At 38.9% G+C, this 21,240-nt stretch overlaps 1 protein-coding gene across 1 annotated transcript in view; it reads right to left on the bottom strand.

Annotated features, from left to right (window-relative positions):
* Positions 1-21,240, bottom strand: part of TNKS2 (tankyrase 2) — a 49,157-nt gene that overhangs the window by 20,319 nt on the left and 7,598 nt on the right. The window contains exons 4-18 of the mRNA XM_054984117.1: positions 20,546-20,582; positions 19,578-19,653; positions 18,649-18,743; positions 17,573-17,639; positions 15,372-15,558; positions 13,442-13,563; positions 11,901-11,992; positions 11,741-11,819; positions 10,806-10,977; positions 9,847-9,926; positions 7,841-7,986; positions 6,638-6,803; positions 6,169-6,388; positions 5,082-5,191; positions 710-898 (exon numbers count right to left, since the gene is read on the bottom strand). Coding sequence (XP_054840092.1) covers positions 710-898; positions 5,082-5,191; positions 6,169-6,388; positions 6,638-6,803; positions 7,841-7,986; positions 9,847-9,926; positions 10,806-10,977; positions 11,741-11,819; positions 11,901-11,992; positions 13,442-13,563; positions 15,372-15,558; positions 17,573-17,639; positions 18,649-18,743; positions 19,578-19,653; positions 20,546-20,582 — 1,838 coding nt within the window. The remainder of the gene's footprint in view (positions 1-709; positions 899-5,081; positions 5,192-6,168; positions 6,389-6,637; positions 6,804-7,840; positions 7,987-9,846; positions 9,927-10,805; positions 10,978-11,740; positions 11,820-11,900; positions 11,993-13,441; positions 13,564-15,371; positions 15,559-17,572; positions 17,640-18,648; positions 18,744-19,577; positions 19,654-20,545; positions 20,583-21,240) is intronic.

Raw genomic sequence — 21,240 nt, forward strand, 5'->3', positions numbered from 1 at the left:
GGGCATCACTGTGTATGAAATGGTGCTGACTTAAACAATATACTGAATAAGAAATTTCTAGGAGGTGCACCTAGCAGAGCATGTTTACTTACCAAAAAGCATTATGCAAACATTCCAGAAAAGTAGTCATGCTAATCTGTTTAACTGAGTTGGGTTGGGAGGGAGTGGGGAAATCAGATGTATCTGATGAAAAAAGCTGCCTACAAAACCTCCTGCCAAAATAATGTCTGAAGTGCCTCAAGACTTGCTTAAATTTAATTTAAAAGTATTTTAGTATAAAATGGTGGAAATTATACTTCTACTTTAAAAATACGCAACATCTAATAGTACTAGAAAATCTATACCAAATATGAATTAATTTTAAACATTAGGTTTAAATTAGGACTTGTAACTTGCCAAGTCAAATGTAGTCCACCAAGCATGTATGCAGCTGCCTAAGCACCTCTGTTTTTGCAGTCCAAGGCAGACAGCACAAGAGGTCTATCAAGCTCCTGCTGCGTTGCCAAACATAATTGGTATGCTACATGCAACTCTGTGAGAAAGATCCATCAAAAAGACTACTTAAAGTTGCCATTTTAGGAGCCCAAACATCAAGCAATAATCCACCAAAGTAACCCAAAGCTTTTAAACTCGCCAATCTGATGTTCTAGGCAGCAGTCAGGAATTAAAGCTTAGTACAAACTTCTAAAGAAAAAATCCCATAACTTACAGTGACTAGATCTAATGGTGTCTGTCCTTCCTGGTTTTTCAGAGTAGGATCAGCTCCATGCGCCAATAATAAGGCACAGAGCTGCGTCCTTCCTTTCTGGGCTGCTTCATGCAAAGGTGTGAAAGCCCATTTGTCCGTAGCATTTACACAAGCATTATACTTTATAAGTAAAGCTGCTACATCTACATGCTGTAAAATAAAACAAATTTATGTAATGCAACACTCAGAAGAAAATATCCCTCTGTACCCCTTTGGATTTCCTAAGGAAGTGAATGTTGCAAAAATACATTCCATCAAAGCAAAGAGAGCAGTGCAGGACAGAAAGTTAGTTTACTCCTTTTCTGTGTTTGTCTCTCACCATAAATGATCCTGACTGGAAACTGTGCCTAATGCAAAGACCATATATCTCAGAATAAATATCCAATGCCCATTCAAATAGCCATTCCCAGTACACCTTCTTACAAGCAGTTTTTTTCCCTTCTAGGATTATTCTTCTATCCTTGTGGATAGAGTGGTTGAATAAGGGCTGTGGCTAAGCGGCAGAGCATCTGCTTTACATGCAGACACTCCCAGATTCAATCCCCAGAGCCTCCAGTAAAAAGGATCAAGCAGCAATTGATGTAAAAGACCTCTGCTTGAGACCCTGGAGAGCTGCTGCCACCACGAGCTGACAATACAGACCTTGACAGACTAATGGTCTGACACAATAGAAGGAACCTTCCAACCCTAAACTCCCAGTAGACCAAACAAGTCAACAGTAAGAGACCTGCAGCTTCTCTCTCACATATATGGATAAACAGTTCTAAATTTCCACAGCAACAGCATCAAAGACAAAGGACTAAGAACCTTAAGAAAAAGCAAATGAATGCCATGTTGCTCCTTGCTACTTGTGAATCCAAGGAGTATGCCTGCAGGCATCTAGGGCTGCAATTCTTTTCAGATAGATTAGAGGGAAGTGAGACTTCAACAAACTCTAGCATAATTCTCAGAGGAACCAAATGCAGACTGCAATGCTACATTATTTTTGACTAGTGTTAGAGATCAGTCCATTCCCTAATCATTAATGGAGGATGGACAAGTTATTAGGAGAATGATTCCCTATTTCCCAGAGAACAACAAACAAATACCTTCATCATCCCATCTTGATAAAATACTGTCTTCTATCATGTCAGGCCTATGACATCATTGAAGCAAAAGTTCTTACAAGATGCCATATAATGTGGGAGGGCTAGCATAAACCTTTTCAACTGGTTGTCTACAGGGATTGCTCACAGAATCCTGTTTAGTTTTGTTAAACAGACACTCAACATGGCAGAATCCTGTTTAGTTTTGTTAAACAGACACTCAACATGGCAGCCAAAATTATTACTGGAATCCTAAGACGTGTGTATAGTTCTGGGTCCCAAAGAGCAGTTTAGAAACACATTTTCAAACAGTAACATCCCGTACAAACTGATTCTGAACTTAGAGGATTTGCAGAAGTTTATTATATGGCATATGGGTATGTGTTTATAGCGTGTCTGTTGTTGAAAGAGGAAAACACAACATCCAACTCTCATTAATTCTCTTCAAATCCAAACCAAGGACTGCAACCTGTATACACGAGGACAAGTCCCAATGAACTCAGTGAGCACATGGGGGCAGTCTGAGCACAAAATCAGAGAGCCAGTGAAACCCAACCTAGGATGCCTACTTTTAAGTGGCTGAACATATGAGATTCTGCCCTACGTCTTTTTAGATAATATTTCTTTTGCTAGGTGATCCCTATATAGTCACTTAGTAGTTGTTACAACCTTCCTGAAAACAAGGCTAACATTAGCTTATTCATAAGACTAGCACGGTGCTGCTTGACACTGAGACAGCATCTTGCTTAAGGCTACCCAGTGAGTTCAAGGCTCAGCAGAAATTTGAGCTGTCAACCTTGGTCTCATACTCCATGATGTTAGATCTTAGTTCCCTCTCCATGTAATCTTTTGGATGTATTTCATCAGACTAAATAACAGTTCTATTGTAAGTAGGGGTGTGCAAGAAAAAAAATGTGTATTTCCGGCTTCAGAAATTCCAAAGCGGGGAAAAAAGTTGGAAATAAGCAATTTCTGAAGTGGCAAGCCACTTCAGAAATTGCTTACTGACCAGCTTCAGTATGCTCTCTAAAGATTCAGAGTACACCAAAAAGCTTTTAAACTTCCAGCCCAGCCACTTACTTCACCCAATGGGGGGGAGGAGGGGGTTCCCTCCTCCCCCCCATTCTGGTGAGGGAGAGGAGGGGATTCCCTTCTCCCCCTCCCATTGGGTGAAATAAGTGGCAGGGTGGGAAGTTTAAACTTACACTTTTCTGGCTGCTGGCAAGCAGCTAGAAAAGTGTAGGTTTACAATCCTACCCCCACTCACTTGGCTCGCTACTCACCAGGAAATCCCACGACCCCTTCCACAGTGAGCGAAGGACGTGACGGAGCTATAGGCATCAGCCTACAGCCCCGCCACGGAGCATTCCCTTTGCCCGCTGCTCAAGGGGCAGGGAATCCCCCAACTCCTTCTGCAGCGAGAAAAGAAAGCGACAGGGCTGTAGGCACTAGCCTGCAGCCGTGCCGTGGGAGCACTCTCTTTGCCCGCTGCACAAGGGGCCAGGGAATCCCCCTCCCCCTTCTGCAACGGGCAAAGAAAGCGATGGGGCTGTAGGCATTAGCCTGCAGCCGCGCCACAGAGTGCTGCCGTTGCCTGGGGAAACCCCTGACAAGCAGCTGATTTGGAGGTTTAAATGCCCCTTTCCATGCCACTGCGCTGCGCCACGGAAAGGGGCATTTCAACCCCGTAGGGGACTTGGCATTTCAACCCCAAAAGAATTCAGTCAGGCTTGGTTTCTGTCAGTAAAAGACAGGGGGGCAGGCCCTTTACAGGGCTGTTTTAGCCTTTGAAGGGGGGAACTCATTGGGACGAGGCCTGGCAGTAAGCACTGGATAACTGGACAGTACATGACTTGCGTGACTCACCCAGGCCTGGTTGCTTGCTACTGTTCAACAGCAGCCCCTCCCCCCTCAAAAGCAGTGTGGTATGGTGGTTAAAGTTTCAAAGTAGGATCTGGGAAAGCCAGCTTCAAATCACCACGCTGCTCTGGAAGCTCATTGGGTGACTTAGATTCAGTCACACATACTCAACTCAGCTTAATCTGTCTCTCAGAGTTGTTGTGAGGATAAATATGGAGGCAAGGGGAATGGTGCAAGCTTCCTTGTTGAGAAAGGCAGTATATAAATGAATTAAGAAATGTAAGTGAAGACGGCGGGCAGATAAAAAGGTAAGTAGTTTAGTGAGTTTGAAGGAGAGAAGGATGTAGGGAAAGGTGAGCATATGAAGGCTGCCAGGAGGAGGGAAAGAGGAAACTGTGTCAGGAAGGGATACAGAAGAAAGTGAAGTACCTTCAGCAAGTCCTTGCAGATTCCCCACCATGCAACTGGGCCCGGCTCAGCAGTTGCCTCACAACTGAGCCATAGGGGAAATGCTGCTGGGAGGGGAAAGAGGGAAAGGTGAAGCCTGGGAGGCAGACAAAGGTGGATATGAAGGAGAGAAGGAAGCAGGAAAAGGGAGAGTTATGGGGAGGTAGAGAAGTAAAAGAGGGCATGGTGGGGGAGGGAAAAATGAGATGTTCCCTGCAAATCCTTGCGGGTTTCCAGTTGTTCTACTCTATTAATGACTTAGAAGGAGCATGCCTATTCCTGTGAGCTGGTTTGGGGGTAACATGTCATTGTATTCAGAAAAGAATACAGAAACCATTCACTGATAAAAACTCCCATGACAAAAATCCTTGCCGGAGTTGGAATTCCCAAGAATTAAACATCCAAATAGATATGAAACAGTATCTTTCCATTTCTAAAAAGTTTTTTACTCAGATATTTGGAAAAACCTGAGTTGAGATGGAGAGGAGAGGCTCTCAGTCTATTCTTATCACAGGGGGAAAAAACTAATCAAACATTTATTTAAAATGAGATCTCTCTCATTCTGGAAGACAAACCAACTTTCAACTGGGGTTAATTCTGCAACATGAACAAGTGTTAAATTAATGATGTCCTATTCACACACTGCTTCTTGTGGCAAATGGAAAAGAGGCATGATTCACATTCCTGTCCCCTCCCATGTACAACAATCCAAGGATCAAAAAATATGCCTTTTAAGTTACCTCAATACCATCTGAATGGATACGTCAAGTAACCTTTTTATATGCTGAACATTCTAATTTTGACAGCTAAATCAATCTGTGCGCAAGTAATGGAACTAATTATGGAATGCCACGGAAATCTTTTTAAATGGTTGACTGTGCATGTATAATCCTACACATTTGGAGAGTTTCCATAGTTCCCAAAGATTTTAAGCTACTTACCCCATAGGATGCTGCATTGTGTAGTGGAATTAAACCTCCTTTGTCCTGTGCATTAACATCAGCTCCATGTTGTAACAGGTATTCTGCAACCTCCAAATTGTTGTAGCCAGCTTGTAGATAATGGGACAAAAATATAAATTCTTAATGCAAAATCAACTTTAAAAATATTATCAGAAAAAAGCTACCATCCACTTTCTTTCCAGCTTTCTTAAAACAGTTTCCTCCCCTTTCCTTCCTTAAAACTACAGAGTATCACAGTTTGTACGCTTCCCTTCCATACAACTTAGGGTCTCCAAAGGAATGAACGATCAAAACCTTAAAACCATTATTTGAAATACAGATGACAATGTAATAAAACATAGAACAGAAGGGCCAATAAGAGTTAGCATGGGAATGCCAAACAAGCTAAACTGTCTCCACTAGCTGCAGGAAGACAGATGAATCTCCTTGGGGATGGATTTCCACAGTTTTGGTGCCATGACCAAGAAGGGCCCTTTCCTGGGTTGCCACTCATCTAGCCTCAGAAGGTGGGGGCATCCAAAGTAGTGCCTCTGAACATAAAGGGAGCCGTCAGGTGACTGGAGTTCTACTGCACACAATCAGTGAGAATTGCCCCGAGGACAAGGGGGCCATAATTCAGTCAGAAAATGATGCTTTGCATGCATCTTCTATAGAATAGATCTCAGATAAGCAGTGCTGGGAAATACCTCTGTATAACACAGTGAGATCTTTAGTCCACAGTAACACAGCTTCGCATACACAGGGGTACAAGGCACATATGCAAGCCTGAGATATCCAGGTAACAGACCATTATTAGATTAGATGTATTGTTTATTATATTTTTAGACTATTTTTAAGTATTATTTTATATCTTATGTTGTAAACCATCTTGTGCACTAAACAGTACAGAAGCCAAATTAATAAATAAATAGAATTCCAAACGTTATTTTTCTAATTCCTGTACAATGATTTAATAAGTACTTTATATTAATCAGAAGCAATTTAAATATAATAAATACAAATTCTATTTTTCCTATCAAATTTATAACTAAATGAGCATGCGAGTATGACACCTGAAAATACCAACCTGCTAAATGTAGAGGAGTTGAATGTCGCCCTTGTGTATCTCGACAATTTACATTATCAGGGGAACACAATTTCTTCACCCGAGCCAAACAGCCCTTCTTTGCAGCATCTAGCATAGCTGCATCTCCTCGAAGGAGATCCTGAATATCTGTGTCACCCTCTTTGACAAGGTCCAAGGCAGTATTCCCATCTCTGTTTTTTTTTGTGGGGTCAGCCCCATGCTAACATTAAAAAAAAAACCAGACAAACTCATATACTGGATTCCATAAAACAAGAAAAATGCAAAAGAGAAATGTACCACATGGCCCGTATGTACAACATGGATGCCTATCAATCAACTGATGACGTGCATTTCTATTTCTATATTAAACACTTACAATGGACCAATACTAACATTTTAAAACCTCTAAAGCATAAATAAGAACAAAGACTTCAGCTTGTCATACTTTTCAGCGGCACATGCAACATACCTGTAGCAGAAGTTTACAAATCTCATATTTCCCTTTTGCAGCAGCTTCATGCAAAGGAGTGAACTTCCACAGATCTGCTACATTCACAACTGCACCATGCTTAACAAGCAGTTCAGCCACTTCATAGTGCCCATAAGAACAGGCATTATGCAAAGGGACAAGGCCTCTGAAAATATTACAGAAATGACTGCATCAAACTGCTAGTAGAAAATCTTTGCCCTGGCAAACACGTTCAGTACATCACAAAAAATACTGGAATTACTATCTCAAACAAAATCTTCCTGAATTTTTAAGGAGGCTGTTCTCACTCATGTTCACCAAGCTTCTATTGATAAATTACTAACCAATAAGGAATTTTCTTGAGGTCCCTGGTTCAAAGTCCCTTCCAATCAAGCAGTGATACTGATGAGAATTTGCATCAGAGCCTTTTGAGCTGTGACCCTATCAAATCTATCTGCTTGAGACAGAGTTTTGTAGGCCTTCTACAGACAATAAAAACATTTTTCATAAACTTGTTTTAAAGTGTAGCTGATATGGATATCAGCATGTTGTTTTAAGGGTACAATTCTCCATGGGACACATGTGGATTGCCTTATACACTTCGAGAAGGGGCTGTCTAGCATGGGAGGAGGGCTTGGGGAGGTCTACTAAATTTTTTGGAGAAAAAAAATTTGTTGCTAATGTTTGAGAACCACTGACTTAGATCATACATTTTGGAAATCAGTGCAAATATAATGCATCCATCAAAAGTTTTATAAATGTAATTTCTGGTGCTGGTTTCAGTTAGAGAGCCAACTAACCTGACTGCAACTGCAGAGTAACAAACTAGAGTAGACAGAGCATAAAAACTTGACAGAGTGAGCTCAGGGAGGAAGACGACACTTAAATCTTCTTTTTGACACTGCCCAAGGCTAATGCATACAGAAACACACGGAGTAGCTAAAGGATGTTTTAAATGGTGGATGTACACTGAATTTTTCACCAATGGTAAGGAACCCGATAAGGAACCTTCTCCCTTGCCCCCAATAGCTTTCTGATAATATTCATTGCCAGCTGAGGTCATAAGTACATAGAACCACAGAAAGCTATCTGTTCACTTAAATAAGAATATCAGGTGTCTAGGAATACGTTAGACAGAAAAATGTTAAGTCCTCCATTCCTACTACTGGTAAAACATCTAAAGTTGCATAAAAGAATATTTACCCTTTGTCTTTTGCATGAACATCAGCACCATGCTGCAGAAGGTATTCAACCACAGACACTCTATTATATCCTGCTGCAAAGTGAAGTGGTGTGGATTGACGCCCTTCAATATCCCGACAATTAACGCTCTGTATCGTACATAGCTTCTGCAGAACACAGTTAAGAGGTACATTATTGGTATAAAAAGCAAAAAAGTATCAGGAACCGTTGTCCTTTTGTGTAACCAGATTAATTACTAAACAGTTTCTCCCTGGACACTCAGTTTACTTTGCATATGAAATTTCAAAAGTACTGTCTGCCTTCCATAGTTTCTGGATATCATCAGAGCAAATATTGTTATTTAGTGGAAACGGGAGTACTATTTTGGACTTTTCACTTCAGATGCCAAACTGCCTTGTTTCATCCCAAAGATTTAGTATTTTACTTTTAGCAGCAGATATGCAACCACAGGGTCACTACAAAATCCATCTCCTTCTCTTTATCAATATCTCTCTTCAAATCACCTACTATGTAATTTTTCTCCTCAGCATTATTCAAACAATTAAGTAACAAAGAACAGGCAACTCCTTGTACTAATGGTATTCCAAATGCAATTTTCAGCTGATCTCTATCCTAGTGTTGTCAGGGCACTTCTAAGCAGGGAACCGCAGTGCCCTTTTTTTGTTGCGGAAGCAGTCCTTTGGTGTTTGGTATACTTCCATTCACATAAGAATTTCTTTTCATGAGCTGAAAAAGTGCCTCATGGTATGTCGTAGAACAAGTGCAACAGGTGTACCTCTGCAACAGGTGAACAGGTGCAGAAGGAAAGGCAGATTAGGATCCAAGCCCTAATTTCCTGCATTCCCTTGGATCTAATTTGTTAGATACAGTATATAATGAAAATGAAACATACAACTTTTAGTTTTTAAATACATTTCATACTCCTAAGACTGTACACCTATCTTCTTTGCAACAGACATCTGTATTTTGTATATATTCCGTATCTCAGTTACACTATTCTTTGCTCTAAACTAGCTCATTCAGGAAGCCAGTAACCATTTAACACTACAGCCATTTTCTTATCCATGAGCATCCTGACTGGCAAGAGCTGGTCAAAATATTTTGCTGCTCCAAGTTCCCCCCTCCATGGTACCTCGACCACCAGCAGAGGCACAGGTGCACAAGCCTCTTCCTGAGTTAAGCTCTGTGCCAGTGCAGCCTGTCTTGGAGCCCAGCTGGCCGACATGACACAAAGGATACCCACTTCTATCCTGCTGTGTGCAAAGTGAGCTGCACCTCTGCAGCTGGCTTTGGGAACCAAATGCAGTGGCATGGATGCTGGCTGCAGCCCAGCTTGGATCCTCAGCAGGATGGCAGCAGTAGCACCACAGGCAGAAGGAGAGGAAGACTTCCGATGCCATTTCTAGCAATTTGGTGCCACAAACACTAGTGTGGTCCACATGGGTGCTTAGCTGGCCCTGCTGACTTGGTTATTCCTCCTACTTACTCTGAAAACAGGACAATTACTGCTCAGTGTCAAACAGCATTCCTTTATAGTGTTTAGATGAGACATGGAAGCTATATGATGGTATACATATGGGCATTTTATGTGCGTATTAATTCAAGCTGACATTTGCCACAGGCAGGTAAAGTTCTTCCACAAAAGGGTTGTTCAGTCATTTGTGGTACTATGATAGGATCTCATCTCTGCTTTACATACTATGTTATATCTTTGTTTGCCTTTTGTACCCTGGCACAAACGAAATCTCAACAGGTGACTAATCCAGAGTAGTTTAGTTAACCAGCTGCCTCTCAGATGATAAAATCAAATCTTCCAAACTCATAATTTGCCAATAAATTATGAGGGTTGAATTTATTGCATAGCACTTAATATGTGCCACCTTATTTTCAACATGCTCTCATCTCTAAAAAGACCTGAGAATAAACTACTCTAGAAGTGGACCTGCGGAGTGTACAGATGTTAGTCTCTTTCAGAGCTAGAAAATACATTGCAGCAATAATCTTACTTTTACTATGTCCACATCTCCTGCCTTTGCAGCTTCCAACAATTGTCGATCTACTTCTGAATTGCCTAAAGGGATGCCTTCTGTAAAAGAAGCAACAACTATTTTATGCGTAAACCTGCGTAACAAAGTAATCAATTAACATATATCCTTAGACAGCAGAAAAACATGTATAGGCTCCTACTGACTACAAACGTACTGACTACAAACGTTAGCTACTCCAGGATGATGGCTGTGTTTACAACGGACCAAATAAACCCTTGCCATTGCTTAGCCTCTCTGCAGAGAGATACCTGAAAATACTCATATTTTCTGGGTTCAGCAGATCTTACAGAACTCATTATAATTGGAATTTATATGCTTAATTCTGTATCAGCACACATGAGAATATTCTTGATTTTAATGAAAGTCAAAAGTTTAAACAATGTTATTTCCTTTAAAAAAAATGTCACCAGCATTTGAATATATACATGTTGCCAGAAGACTACTACCAGTTGGATGACCAAGTAATGAGAAAACCAGCAACTGATACACACACAATTTCATATGTCTATGTAGCTGTAGACAGAACCTTAATATGTGGGATGGATCTAGGGATAAGGGGTTGTCTTGGCAAGGTATCAGAGGAAACAGGCTGATAGTCTCTCCTTCAGAATGAGTACCTGTGGGCCTGCCTCCCAGCATGATTAATAAAGCAAACCATTTGTACCAGTTCAAAGGAATCAAGACGCTCTTGCTTCTGTTTAGAAATTCCTTAAAATCTTCTGTCAGGAGATGAGTTGTGGATAAATAAGTATTCAGTTATTTTACTGGGAATATATTCTACTTTTGCTAAATACTCAAACTCAGTTATCCTCTTTCTCTAACAGGTACAGTCTTTAAGAGTGATGACGCAGCCAACGTAACAAAAAAAGCGGGGGGGGGGGGGAAGCTGAATGTAAAATAAGTACTTTGTGTATTACCTTGTAATAATTGTTGAATACTCTCATTTCCCATTTGAGAGGCTGTAAATCCCTGAAGCGACACAATTGCTGGATCACAACCAGAGCTCAACAACAGCCTGCATGTCTGCAGATGCCCACAGTGCGCTGCTCTATGCAGAGGTGTCTGGCCAAGGTTATCTAGTGCATTGACCTAGGGAGATCACAGAATCTTGCAGTTGCACAAAAACTGATACTTTGTGTAAAAGACAATTTTTAATTGTAGTCTGTAGCAGAAAGAACACAATAAAACTGACAATTTTTGATGGAGAATACGAGTTTCTGCTCCCTGAATCACTTTCCAATCAAAGAAACGACAGGTAGGCTCACAAAAACCCAGAGAAAACTTAAAGTTTTCCAAGAACCTTCACCAAGCTCTACACATTGGCCAGAATATGACAGAGAAGAAGTCACAAAGGTACGCATTTGGTGGCTATACAACAAAATAAACTATAAAAGCAGTGTATTGTCGAAGGCTTTCACGGCCAGAGAACGAGGGTTGTTGTGGGTTTTCCGGGCTGTATTGCCGTGGTCTTGGCATTGTGGTTCCTGACGTTTCGCCAGCAGCTGTGGCTGGCATCTTCAGAGGTGTAGCACCAAAAGACAGAGATCTCTCAGTGTCACAGTGTGGAGAAGATGTTGGCGGGTAAAGACGGAGATCTCTCAGTGTCACAGTGTGGAGATGATATTACCTGCCAACATCTTTTCCACACTGTGACACTGGGAGATCTCTGTCTTTTGGTGCTACACCTCTGAAGATGCCAGCCACAGCTGCTGGCGAAACGTCAGGAACCACAATGCCAAGACCACGGCAATACAGCCCGGAAAACCCCCAACAACCAACTATAAAAGCAGTATTAGAGATTTTTTTCAATACATATGGAGACCTGTCTAATAACATCCCAAGTAATTCATACCTTTGCTTCATGTTTTACAAGTATTTCAACAACATCATTATGTGCTTTTTCTGATGCCACATGGAGGGGTGTCAGGAAGCTTTAAAAAAAAGAGAAAAATTATGCCATTTTCCATTTAGCTTCCATTGAAAGTAACTATAATTAATGTAAGTTAACTTACTCTTTTGTTTTTTCACAAATGTTGGCTCCTTTTCGTAGGAGCAACTCACATACTTGCTTTCTTTTGGGATATGGAGAAGCAGCAGCACAGTGCTATTTAAACATGAAATCATTTCATTACTTGCTGATCATTATGCAATGAAAACATTAAAATATTTATACCTCAGCATTAGGATATGGCTCAGTAATATTAGGGAAGGCAGTTAAAAACTAAACTATTCCTTGAAAAGAAAATGTCTAAGATTGTCAGGTTCTTTGACCTAATTTCAACAGGAATCCATTTCAAAATGCAACTCTCCTGTTGACACATGCACAACTTTTAATCTTTTACATGCAAATCTGATCTAGTGTGCCAAAAATTATAATATTAAGTTTTCACAAAGAAAATTTATTTTTAAAATAAATATGCAATAGAACAGTAGCTTGTATTAGTAAACATTAATGCTTTGATATCCACGAACAATTATATTGTCCACTGGTAATCAGAGAATTGCTTACACACAAAAAATGGCCTTCATATTAGTTGACAAGTACAATTTCTCTGCTCCAACTAGTGTGATTTTTCTGGGGAAGGGAATCTGTTTTTTCATCATTCTCCTTCTCTATCTGGATCAGTAGTACTCAATATATCAAAGTGCTGGTTTTGTCTTCAACAATGCATTACATTCTATGGCCGAATCCACACTTACCCAGCACAGTGCTAAGCAGGCGGAGTGAGAGCATCTTTCTGGCGCATTTTATGACATCATTGCGCCACGAGAGTGACATCATGGTGCGATGACGTCATAAATCACACCAGAAAGACGCTCTCACTCTGCCTGCTTAGCGCTGTGCCGGTTAAGTGTGGATTCGGCCTATATCTATTTCCTAATATAACAAGAAAACACTTGTTAAAGAACCCCGAGTATTTTATTGAGATTTTTAGCACTGCCCATCATCATATGAATATGCCAAGAATGATTAATTATTAGATCGAGAAGCAAGAGAAGGTTCTAGGCACAAAAAATACTTGTGATAAGAAATGGCAATCTCCCACTTGTAACAAAAAATATAACTGAACACTAGATGAAATATATAAGACAGAAATAATGGTTATGAGAACATTATTCATAAGCTAATCAGAAGCCTACATGATTGCTTAAGTGACATGGCTAGGTCATCTGATACCTATCCAGTTGACCCAGACACATCTACTACTCCAGAACATTTGCTCAAGTCTCATCCTTTTCACCTTAAACACCACTCTAGATTTAGGGAAATATCAGTACGCGGGTGGGAAGAACTATCACTAGAAAACAGCAATACAAGCTATAATATGTCCTTAACTGCATTTCTCCCCCCTTTAAAAAAAATCTTGTACAAGCCACTTTGAAGACTACTAGGGAGTGAGAATACATGCACATCCCTACCTGTACAGCTACAGAAGTAGTTTAAAAGAGAAACGCTATCAGTTTAATAACACATTTAATTCTGATGCTACTCTACTTGCTGAGCTTAGTCATAACAAAACTCTGAGTGCTACAAACTACATGTTTGTATTACCAGGGCAGTTTCATGAGTTTGGGGGTGCTTGAAGTTTACAATCTCAAGAGAGAGATGTTTTTTCACACGTGTTACATCAGATTCCCTCGCAGCTTGTAGTAGTGAGTGTCCTTTGAATTCATCTAAAAGAGAAAATAGGCTTTTATGGCATACAGATCTCGAATATTATCATGAGAATTGCTTCTGCACAGTAGTATTCTTTTCAACCCACTGCAAAAAGCATCCTCAGTTTTCTGCCAACATGCATATCACATGATGTATACTTCAGAACACGATTCTTCTATTTTCTACAGACTTGTTTGAAAATAGGAGATGTGTGTTTATCACAGTCTTTGTACCTGATTATATATTAGTATCCTCCTTTAGATGAACTTTGCTAAAATACTCAGAGTTGCTTAGGCTTAGCTGTTCTTTGTCCCACCAATACTTTGTAGTAAAACCAGCCCAAGCAGAGCAGTGATAATTCTCCACTGAGCGCATGACTCGATTGACACAGCATTCTAATATTAGAAGACAAAGGATCTTTAATTTCTACTTACAATTAAATAGAACAAATTTGCATTTTTGAGAACTGGCCATTCATACAAGTCAAAATCCATCTACTACCCTCAGAAAGTCATACTGCAAAATGTCCCCAAATCCTAAGAGGCAGGGCAATCAGTGACTTGCACTTTGAAAGCATTTTTCTTCTGAAGCACAGCATCAGTTCAGAAATGAGAACCTTCTACATGTCATACATGCATATTAAAAAATATGGGAACAGCAGTGCTGGCTAGAGATGGGCATCAACTGGGAAAAATCCGAACCATGCGGTTTGTCACATTTCATGAACCATGAACCACCAACTTCCACGAACTTGCCCCAGTTCACAAACTGGTTCATTTGGTTCATGAAAATATCACTTTCAGGGCAGCAGAAGGCCTGTAGAATAGGGGTTTGCGCTTCCGGTTTCCCCCTTTTAAATGCCTGCCACTTTTCAGCTGATGGGAGGGGAATCCCCCATCAGTTGAAAAAAGCTGCCAGCTTGAAAGCAGCAAATACTTTTTTTGCGTGGCAAGAAATGTTTCGCTGCTTTCAAACGCCTGCTGCTTTTTTCAGCTGAGGGGAGGGGATGAAGCAGCAGCTTCCCTGCCACTTTGTTCGAAAAGACTGTGCAAAACGCCTGGGTTTCCCCCCCTCTTTTTCAAAGCCTGAAACATACCTGGGAGGGAGGGAAAAGAAGCCATTTAATCGTTTCCTGGCTTTTAAAGCTAGGAGGAATATGCAGTAACATTACAATGTTGCAATGTTACAACGTTACAACCCTTTCTTGCCTTTGGGGAAAAAAGAGTGAGTGTGTGCATACCCCAAAGGAGGAAGGGAAAGACCAGCCATTTAACCCTTTCCAGGCTTTTAAAACTAGTAGGGAATAAGCATACTCTTGCAAACACGGGAAGCAGAACAAATAAGTTTCAGTGCAAAAAGGACCTCAGCTGATGAGAGGGGGATGCTCCTCAGCTGAAAAAAGTGGCAGGCCCTTTGAAAGCAGCAACACTTTTCTTGCAGGTAAGAAAAGTGTTGCTGCTTTCAAATGCCTCCTATCAGCTGAAAAGCTGCCCAGCAAACACCTCTACTGTAGAAAGCCCATCTCTGGTTGCCGAGGAAATTGATTGATGGTGCCAGGCTGTCTGCAGTGATGAAACAAAAAACAAACCAGCCTAATGTTCATCGTGGTTCGTCAGAAAAGGGCTCTGATGAACCACCAGTTCGCGAACCACGAACTGGCCTAGTTCCTGACGAACTTTGGTTCATATTTCGGTTCGTGCCCATCTGTAGTGCTGGCAGCAATGACTAATAATGCTGGTCAGCCAAAACGTGTAGATGACCTAATGAAAGCTGAAACATATCCTTCAAACCTTCCTATTCACTCAAGTGTTTTCTTTGTACTTACATGCCAATCTTTCTTTTAACTGTGGTGTTGGGGCCAAGTCTATGGTACTTTTATTATGGCAGTTTAACAATGTGGGATCAGCACCATAGCTGAGCAACAGAGAACACACTTCTACTCTGTTCTTGGAAGCTGCTTCATGCAGAGGAGTAAACTGCCACAGATCCATTGCATTTACACATGCTCCGTGCTAGGAAAGGAAAGAGATCCATGTTGTGTTATTTTAGTTTCTCATACCATAATAAGAACCTGATGTCATAGGAAAAGGAAAGCATGAGAGCACTTAAAACTCATGCAAACAACTGACTAGAAACCATACGTGACATTATATTTGAACTTCACTCTTCCAAAAAATACAGGACATATGAATACATGAAGCTTCTTTATAGGGAATCAGACATCCTTGGTCTATGAAAGTCAGTACTGCCTACTCTGACTAACAGCAGCCCCCTCCACCAGGGTCTCATACAGAGATCTTTCATGTTACCTACTACTCGTTTCTTTTAACTGGAGATGCTAGGGACTGAACCTGGAAAAAAGTCCAAAATGATAATTCAACTTCATGATGAGACACTGACACAGGTGACGTTAGGCAACTTGGAAAGCTTCAGAACCAAGTGTGGATTTGAACTTGAGTTTTCAAAGCCAGTAAGTATACGCATCTGGGGAAGGCAATGGCAAACCACCCTGTAACAAAAAGTCTGCCAAGAAAATGTTGTGATGCAACATCCCCCGCATTGGTCAGTAATGACTCGGTACTTGCACCTTTATCTTTTATACCCATACAAGTGCAGAGAAGTCCTTCAGTCAGTGCAATGGCATAGTGACTTTTCTCTACAAACACATCCCCATACCCATTTTTGATATACAAATGCAGTCTAAAGTTTCTGTGCATACAACCTCTATGTTTACTAATGGTATTTCATTAGCTAAGTTCTTTTTCTAATAGGGAAAAACTAGGTCAGGGTATTTATAGATCTTTACTTAATGGTAATAATGTGATATCTTTTAATCAGGTCTGGAAAGAAAGTAATGGTCAGGTTAGTGCCTTTGAGAATTTGCAAATTAATAACTTCTTGGGTACGGTGGTTTAGTTTTAAGAGATCTCACTGAGTTAGAGCCGCTCAAGTTTAAAAGTGCTTTTTTCTCATTTATATAATCTTTTATTAAGAGCAATTTGTAAAACAGCATCTTTTAAGAAAAAGTGGTACACAGTATTAGGAGCTGAGTTGCACAAAGAAGCATAGAATTTTATTTTGTGTTATAATCTATCTTTATCTATTTGTTTACAACTAAAAGAAAATGTGTTCAAATGATACATCAATGGTATTTAACTCCTAAAAAGTTGGAGTTTATAAAAATCGTGCAAATACATGTTGACATTGTAAGCCGCTGGAGTCAGACTTTTTTCATATGTGGTGGAACAGTTCTCAGGCTGCTGAATGCTGGCAGAACGTAATTTGAAAGTTGAGCTTAGCTCTTAATTTGAACATTCCGGTACTACTTGACATATTCTTGTTAAGTAACTTTACAACTATCCCAAGGAAATATGACATTTTTCTATAATGATAGCATGAATAAACTTTGCAAAATACTGGAAGAAGGTTTCTTTACCCAGTATTTATTGTTGGAAAAGTTTAAAGAAATTTATACCATGATAAAATTAACTTATTGAAAGGAAAAAGCATATCAAAATTTGAATTATTGTGGTCAACCTTTATTAACCTATTGAAAAATGTTAATCTAAATATATGCTCAAACTATGATTTAGTAATAGTTTGCTGGCTTTGCAACTGAATCTATGCACATCAGGCTTTGATGGTTGCTGGTATAGCTATTTTACACTTTGTTTTTTTTCCTTCCCCCCCCCTTTTGTATCTATATTAAGCTTGACAAATAAAGTGTTAAAAACAGACTGCTTCTATTTTAAAAGTGAAAGAAGCATTGTGTGTGTTAAACTCAAAGTCCATAAATAGAAAATTTGGCAATTCCACATATTCAAGTTCTAAACAAATTAAGTCCACTTTTTTCAGTAAGTTGTTTTACTTCAAAACAAAAACTGAAGTTCACTACAGCTATTCTGAAAGATCAATTTAGCTAGCTTGAGAAACAAGTTAACTCTTAATAGCTTTTCTTAAAAACTACATGTTCAAAATTAATCACAATAGCTTTCTAAAATAACAACACCTATTTACTAAACTAACCTTTACCAGAAGTTCTGTTACTTCAAAATGACCATAGGAACAGGCATTATGAAGTGGCACCAGGTCTCTGAAAAATGAAAAACATTTCTGTTAGAGCATATGAGTATTACAAAATAAATAAAACACTTTTTCAAGAACACTTAACCATAGCTGATAATTATTCACCATAAATACTAAAAAACCCATCAAAATGTCCATTTGACAGAAGGAAAACTAGACACTTTCAGGGAAGCACCACAGAGTTCAAGGAATAAGATCTGGATGAATATTTCAAAAGATAAATTACAAATCTTCATAAATGCAACTCAGACTACACCCAAAAATAATCAATTAATCCTACTGCTTAGATGTTAAATTGGGAAGTTTTAACCAAGTTCATCCAAAAAAGATGACAACTGACATTAAAAAATAAATTTAGCAACTGGTCAGCCTGTGATGAAATGTAACACACTTCAGAACTAGCTCAGGAAGTCTGAGCTAACATTTCATTAACAGCAGTTTGATCAAACTGCATTGAAGAAAAAAATCTAACAGGCACTAGTACATGCTAAAACATGGCCTGTTTTGTTTATATGAAGATGATGTTCACTAGAGGTGGGCACGAACCGAAATATGAACCAAAATTCATCATGAACTGGGCGATCCAGTGGTTCGTCAGAGCCCATTACTGACAAACTGCTATGAACTTTAGGCCAGTTCGTTTTTTTGGTTTGTCACTGCAGACAGCCTGGAGCCGATCAATCAGTTTCCTAGGCAATGGGAGGGGGGGGGGAAATAGGCTTTCTGCAGACTCGGAAGTGACCTTCTGCTGCCCTGGAAGTGATGTTTTCATGAACTGGTTTGCGAACCAGGACAAGTTTCTGAAAGTTCATGGTTCGTGAAACCCGACGAACCACTAATCGCACGGTTAGGTATTTTCCCAGTTTGTGCCCACCTCTGTTGTTTACACTTCTGATTAAGGAATCAAAGTTTCTAAAACAAAATTTTACAAGTTGAGCTATGCCAGTTTTCCTCCATAAGTGGATGATGTTTTAATTAAATCTGTGTCACAGTACCATCTCACACACCATACTTACCCTTTATCCTTTGCATGTACATCAGCTCCATGTTGTAACAACAGCTGTACAATCTTAACACGGTTATAACCAGCTGCTAAATGTAAAGGAGTTGACTGGAAATAAAAAAATAAATAAATCTAACAATTAAAGAAATTTAAAGCATACCAATAAAAATATTCTACATTATAGCATGGCAGATATCAATCCCCACATAACTGATATGATATACATCTTAATTCTGCTCTATCCTCCTTCTGTAGTTTAACTGCTATGTATATACATATTTTCCCCTCAAGTTTTTAACAAGAAATTTCACATTAAATTAACAGGAGTTAAGTTTAATTATTTTTATTAGGAGTGGCAAAGTAAATTTAACAAGGTGAATGAGAGAAAGAACAAAAACCTTTATCTTCACTCTCTACACAAACTAAAGGGACAAAGATTATCATACTGTGCTCATAAGCACTCACATAAAGAAATGTAAGTAGACCTCTAATAAAGAACTAAGAGCACAGACATTCACTTCCCCAAATCACTAATACTGCTTAAAGAAGGTGATTAGTGGTATCTAAAGGATTAGTGTTTTTACAGCTATAGCAAATATTTTGACAAATTAAAGCTACAAGTTCTCTAAAGTGCATTCCTTGTTAATTTTTTACCAACTCAGTTTCAAGAATGCAATTTTCTTATAAAATAAAAAATTATGAATGTCGCTCAGCAAGAAACAACATTCATAGTCTCCTGGCCTATATTACAGTCAAAATGTTCCAGACACGATATTGTCACAAAAATTAGAATTCTATTCTAGTTAACATTCCTGAAGCACAATATAACCCAAATGACAACCCTAAACAAGACATTTCTTAAGTGGACACTGTAGTTAGAATATTTTAACCTCAATATTTTAAAATGAAGTTATCTTAAAAATGTATTTTAAACCAGAATACCTTTCTGCCATCACTTGCATGACAGTTGACATTTAGTGGTGTTAGAAGGGCCATCAATTTTTCTTCATTTCCACTCCTAAAAGATAATCAGTACTCCTGAATTTCTTGCAGATATCTCACTAGACTGAATTTTATTCAATATACAACACTGCACAGCCAAAATGTAACTAACATAAAGGTAAAAATACAAAATCTTAATATTCTATTTCTTGTACTTAATGTTACTTTTTATCATGCACAGATCTAGAAAAAAGAAAAAAAACTTACTACAGGAGAGAACATTCCTAGCAAATGTTTGCAACTAATTCTTACACATCTCATTTCTAATCACTTCGACATACAAACCTTTATATGCTTTAAACTAATTAGAAAAGTATCTGTTTAAAATAGATTTCCAAAATAATATTTAAAGATGGAACTAAGCTCTTGAAACAGCAATGAAATGTACAATCTTGAGGCATCATAAAGCTGAAACTGAAGATTCAGCCTCTGACACAGAACATCCTGCTTGGAAACCTCTTTAAAACTAAATATTTAAGTAGCATTTAGAAGACAGTATGTCCCATGAAGTGCTTTCGTCTTGAAGTTCCAAAATATATTTAATGGGAACATGATCACATAAATAAAATATAATGGAGAAGGAGAGAATGCTGTAAGCCACTTTGGGTTTCCTCATTGAGGAGAAAAGTAAGGTATAAAAGACGTAAATAAATTGTCTAAATAATTATCCGGACCTGAATTATTCTTTGGTCTTTGCTCTATGCATTTCTGGCTTCTACAAAATTATGTTTCCAGGATTTAGTGCACAAGGCAGATATTAACAAGACAGCAGTTAGAGCCCCTGTGATGAACATGATCTCTCAAAGTCCTGAATTTAATCTTTTCTTCTTGATTTTCAAACCTCAGCATTTTTAGAAGACTGAATACATACATTAATGAGAGGTTATATCTGTTATGCTAACACATACCTGGCACTTTCTAAGAGTTCATCTTTCTTGTATTCACCTAAAAATTAAAGTGAAGATTGGCAATTTCATATTAACTTAAGTGCATATTTAACACCTTTATAATCTAATTATTTCTGTTACTCTTAGAAAATGATCAGAGTAGTACTAATTATTTTATGACATTGTAAATTGCTGAAGACAGGCAACAAAAGTGGTGATTCACAATATATATAAGTGATGATTCACAATATATCTATATAGATGCATCTGACGAAGAGAACTGTGACTCTCAAAAGCTTATGCTACAGTAAAGTTGGTCAGTCTTAAAGGTGCTACTGGACTCTTTTCTGATTCACAGTATAGTTGATATTTAAACACAGAGCAAACCTGATGAAAAGCAACTGAACTTTGAAAGCTAATTGTAGGGTTTATATAGTCCTTACAAAGATTACCTGGGGCTGTATGATACAACAAACAAGTTGCTAATGTAGTTTTTACTTCTGGAATGTAGAAAACAAGTAGGTAATCTTTTGTATAGTATCAAAAGACATTTTTTTCATATTACACTTTCTCAAGTCAAGCAACCAAGGATACTACAAGATGCTTGCTTAGAATATCACATGGATATTTGGCTACAATGGGCCAAAACACAGTTTGAGATACGAGATAATACTCTGCTTACTGGTTCAGTCTAAGGTGTGATCCAGCAAAGCAGA

Source organism: Eublepharis macularius, chromosome 6 (genome assembly GCF_028583425.1).
Source record: "Eublepharis macularius isolate TG4126 chromosome 6, MPM_Emac_v1.0, whole genome shotgun sequence".
In the NCBI taxonomy this organism is placed as follows: Eukaryota; Metazoa; Chordata; class Lepidosauria; order Squamata; family Eublepharidae; genus Eublepharis; species Eublepharis macularius.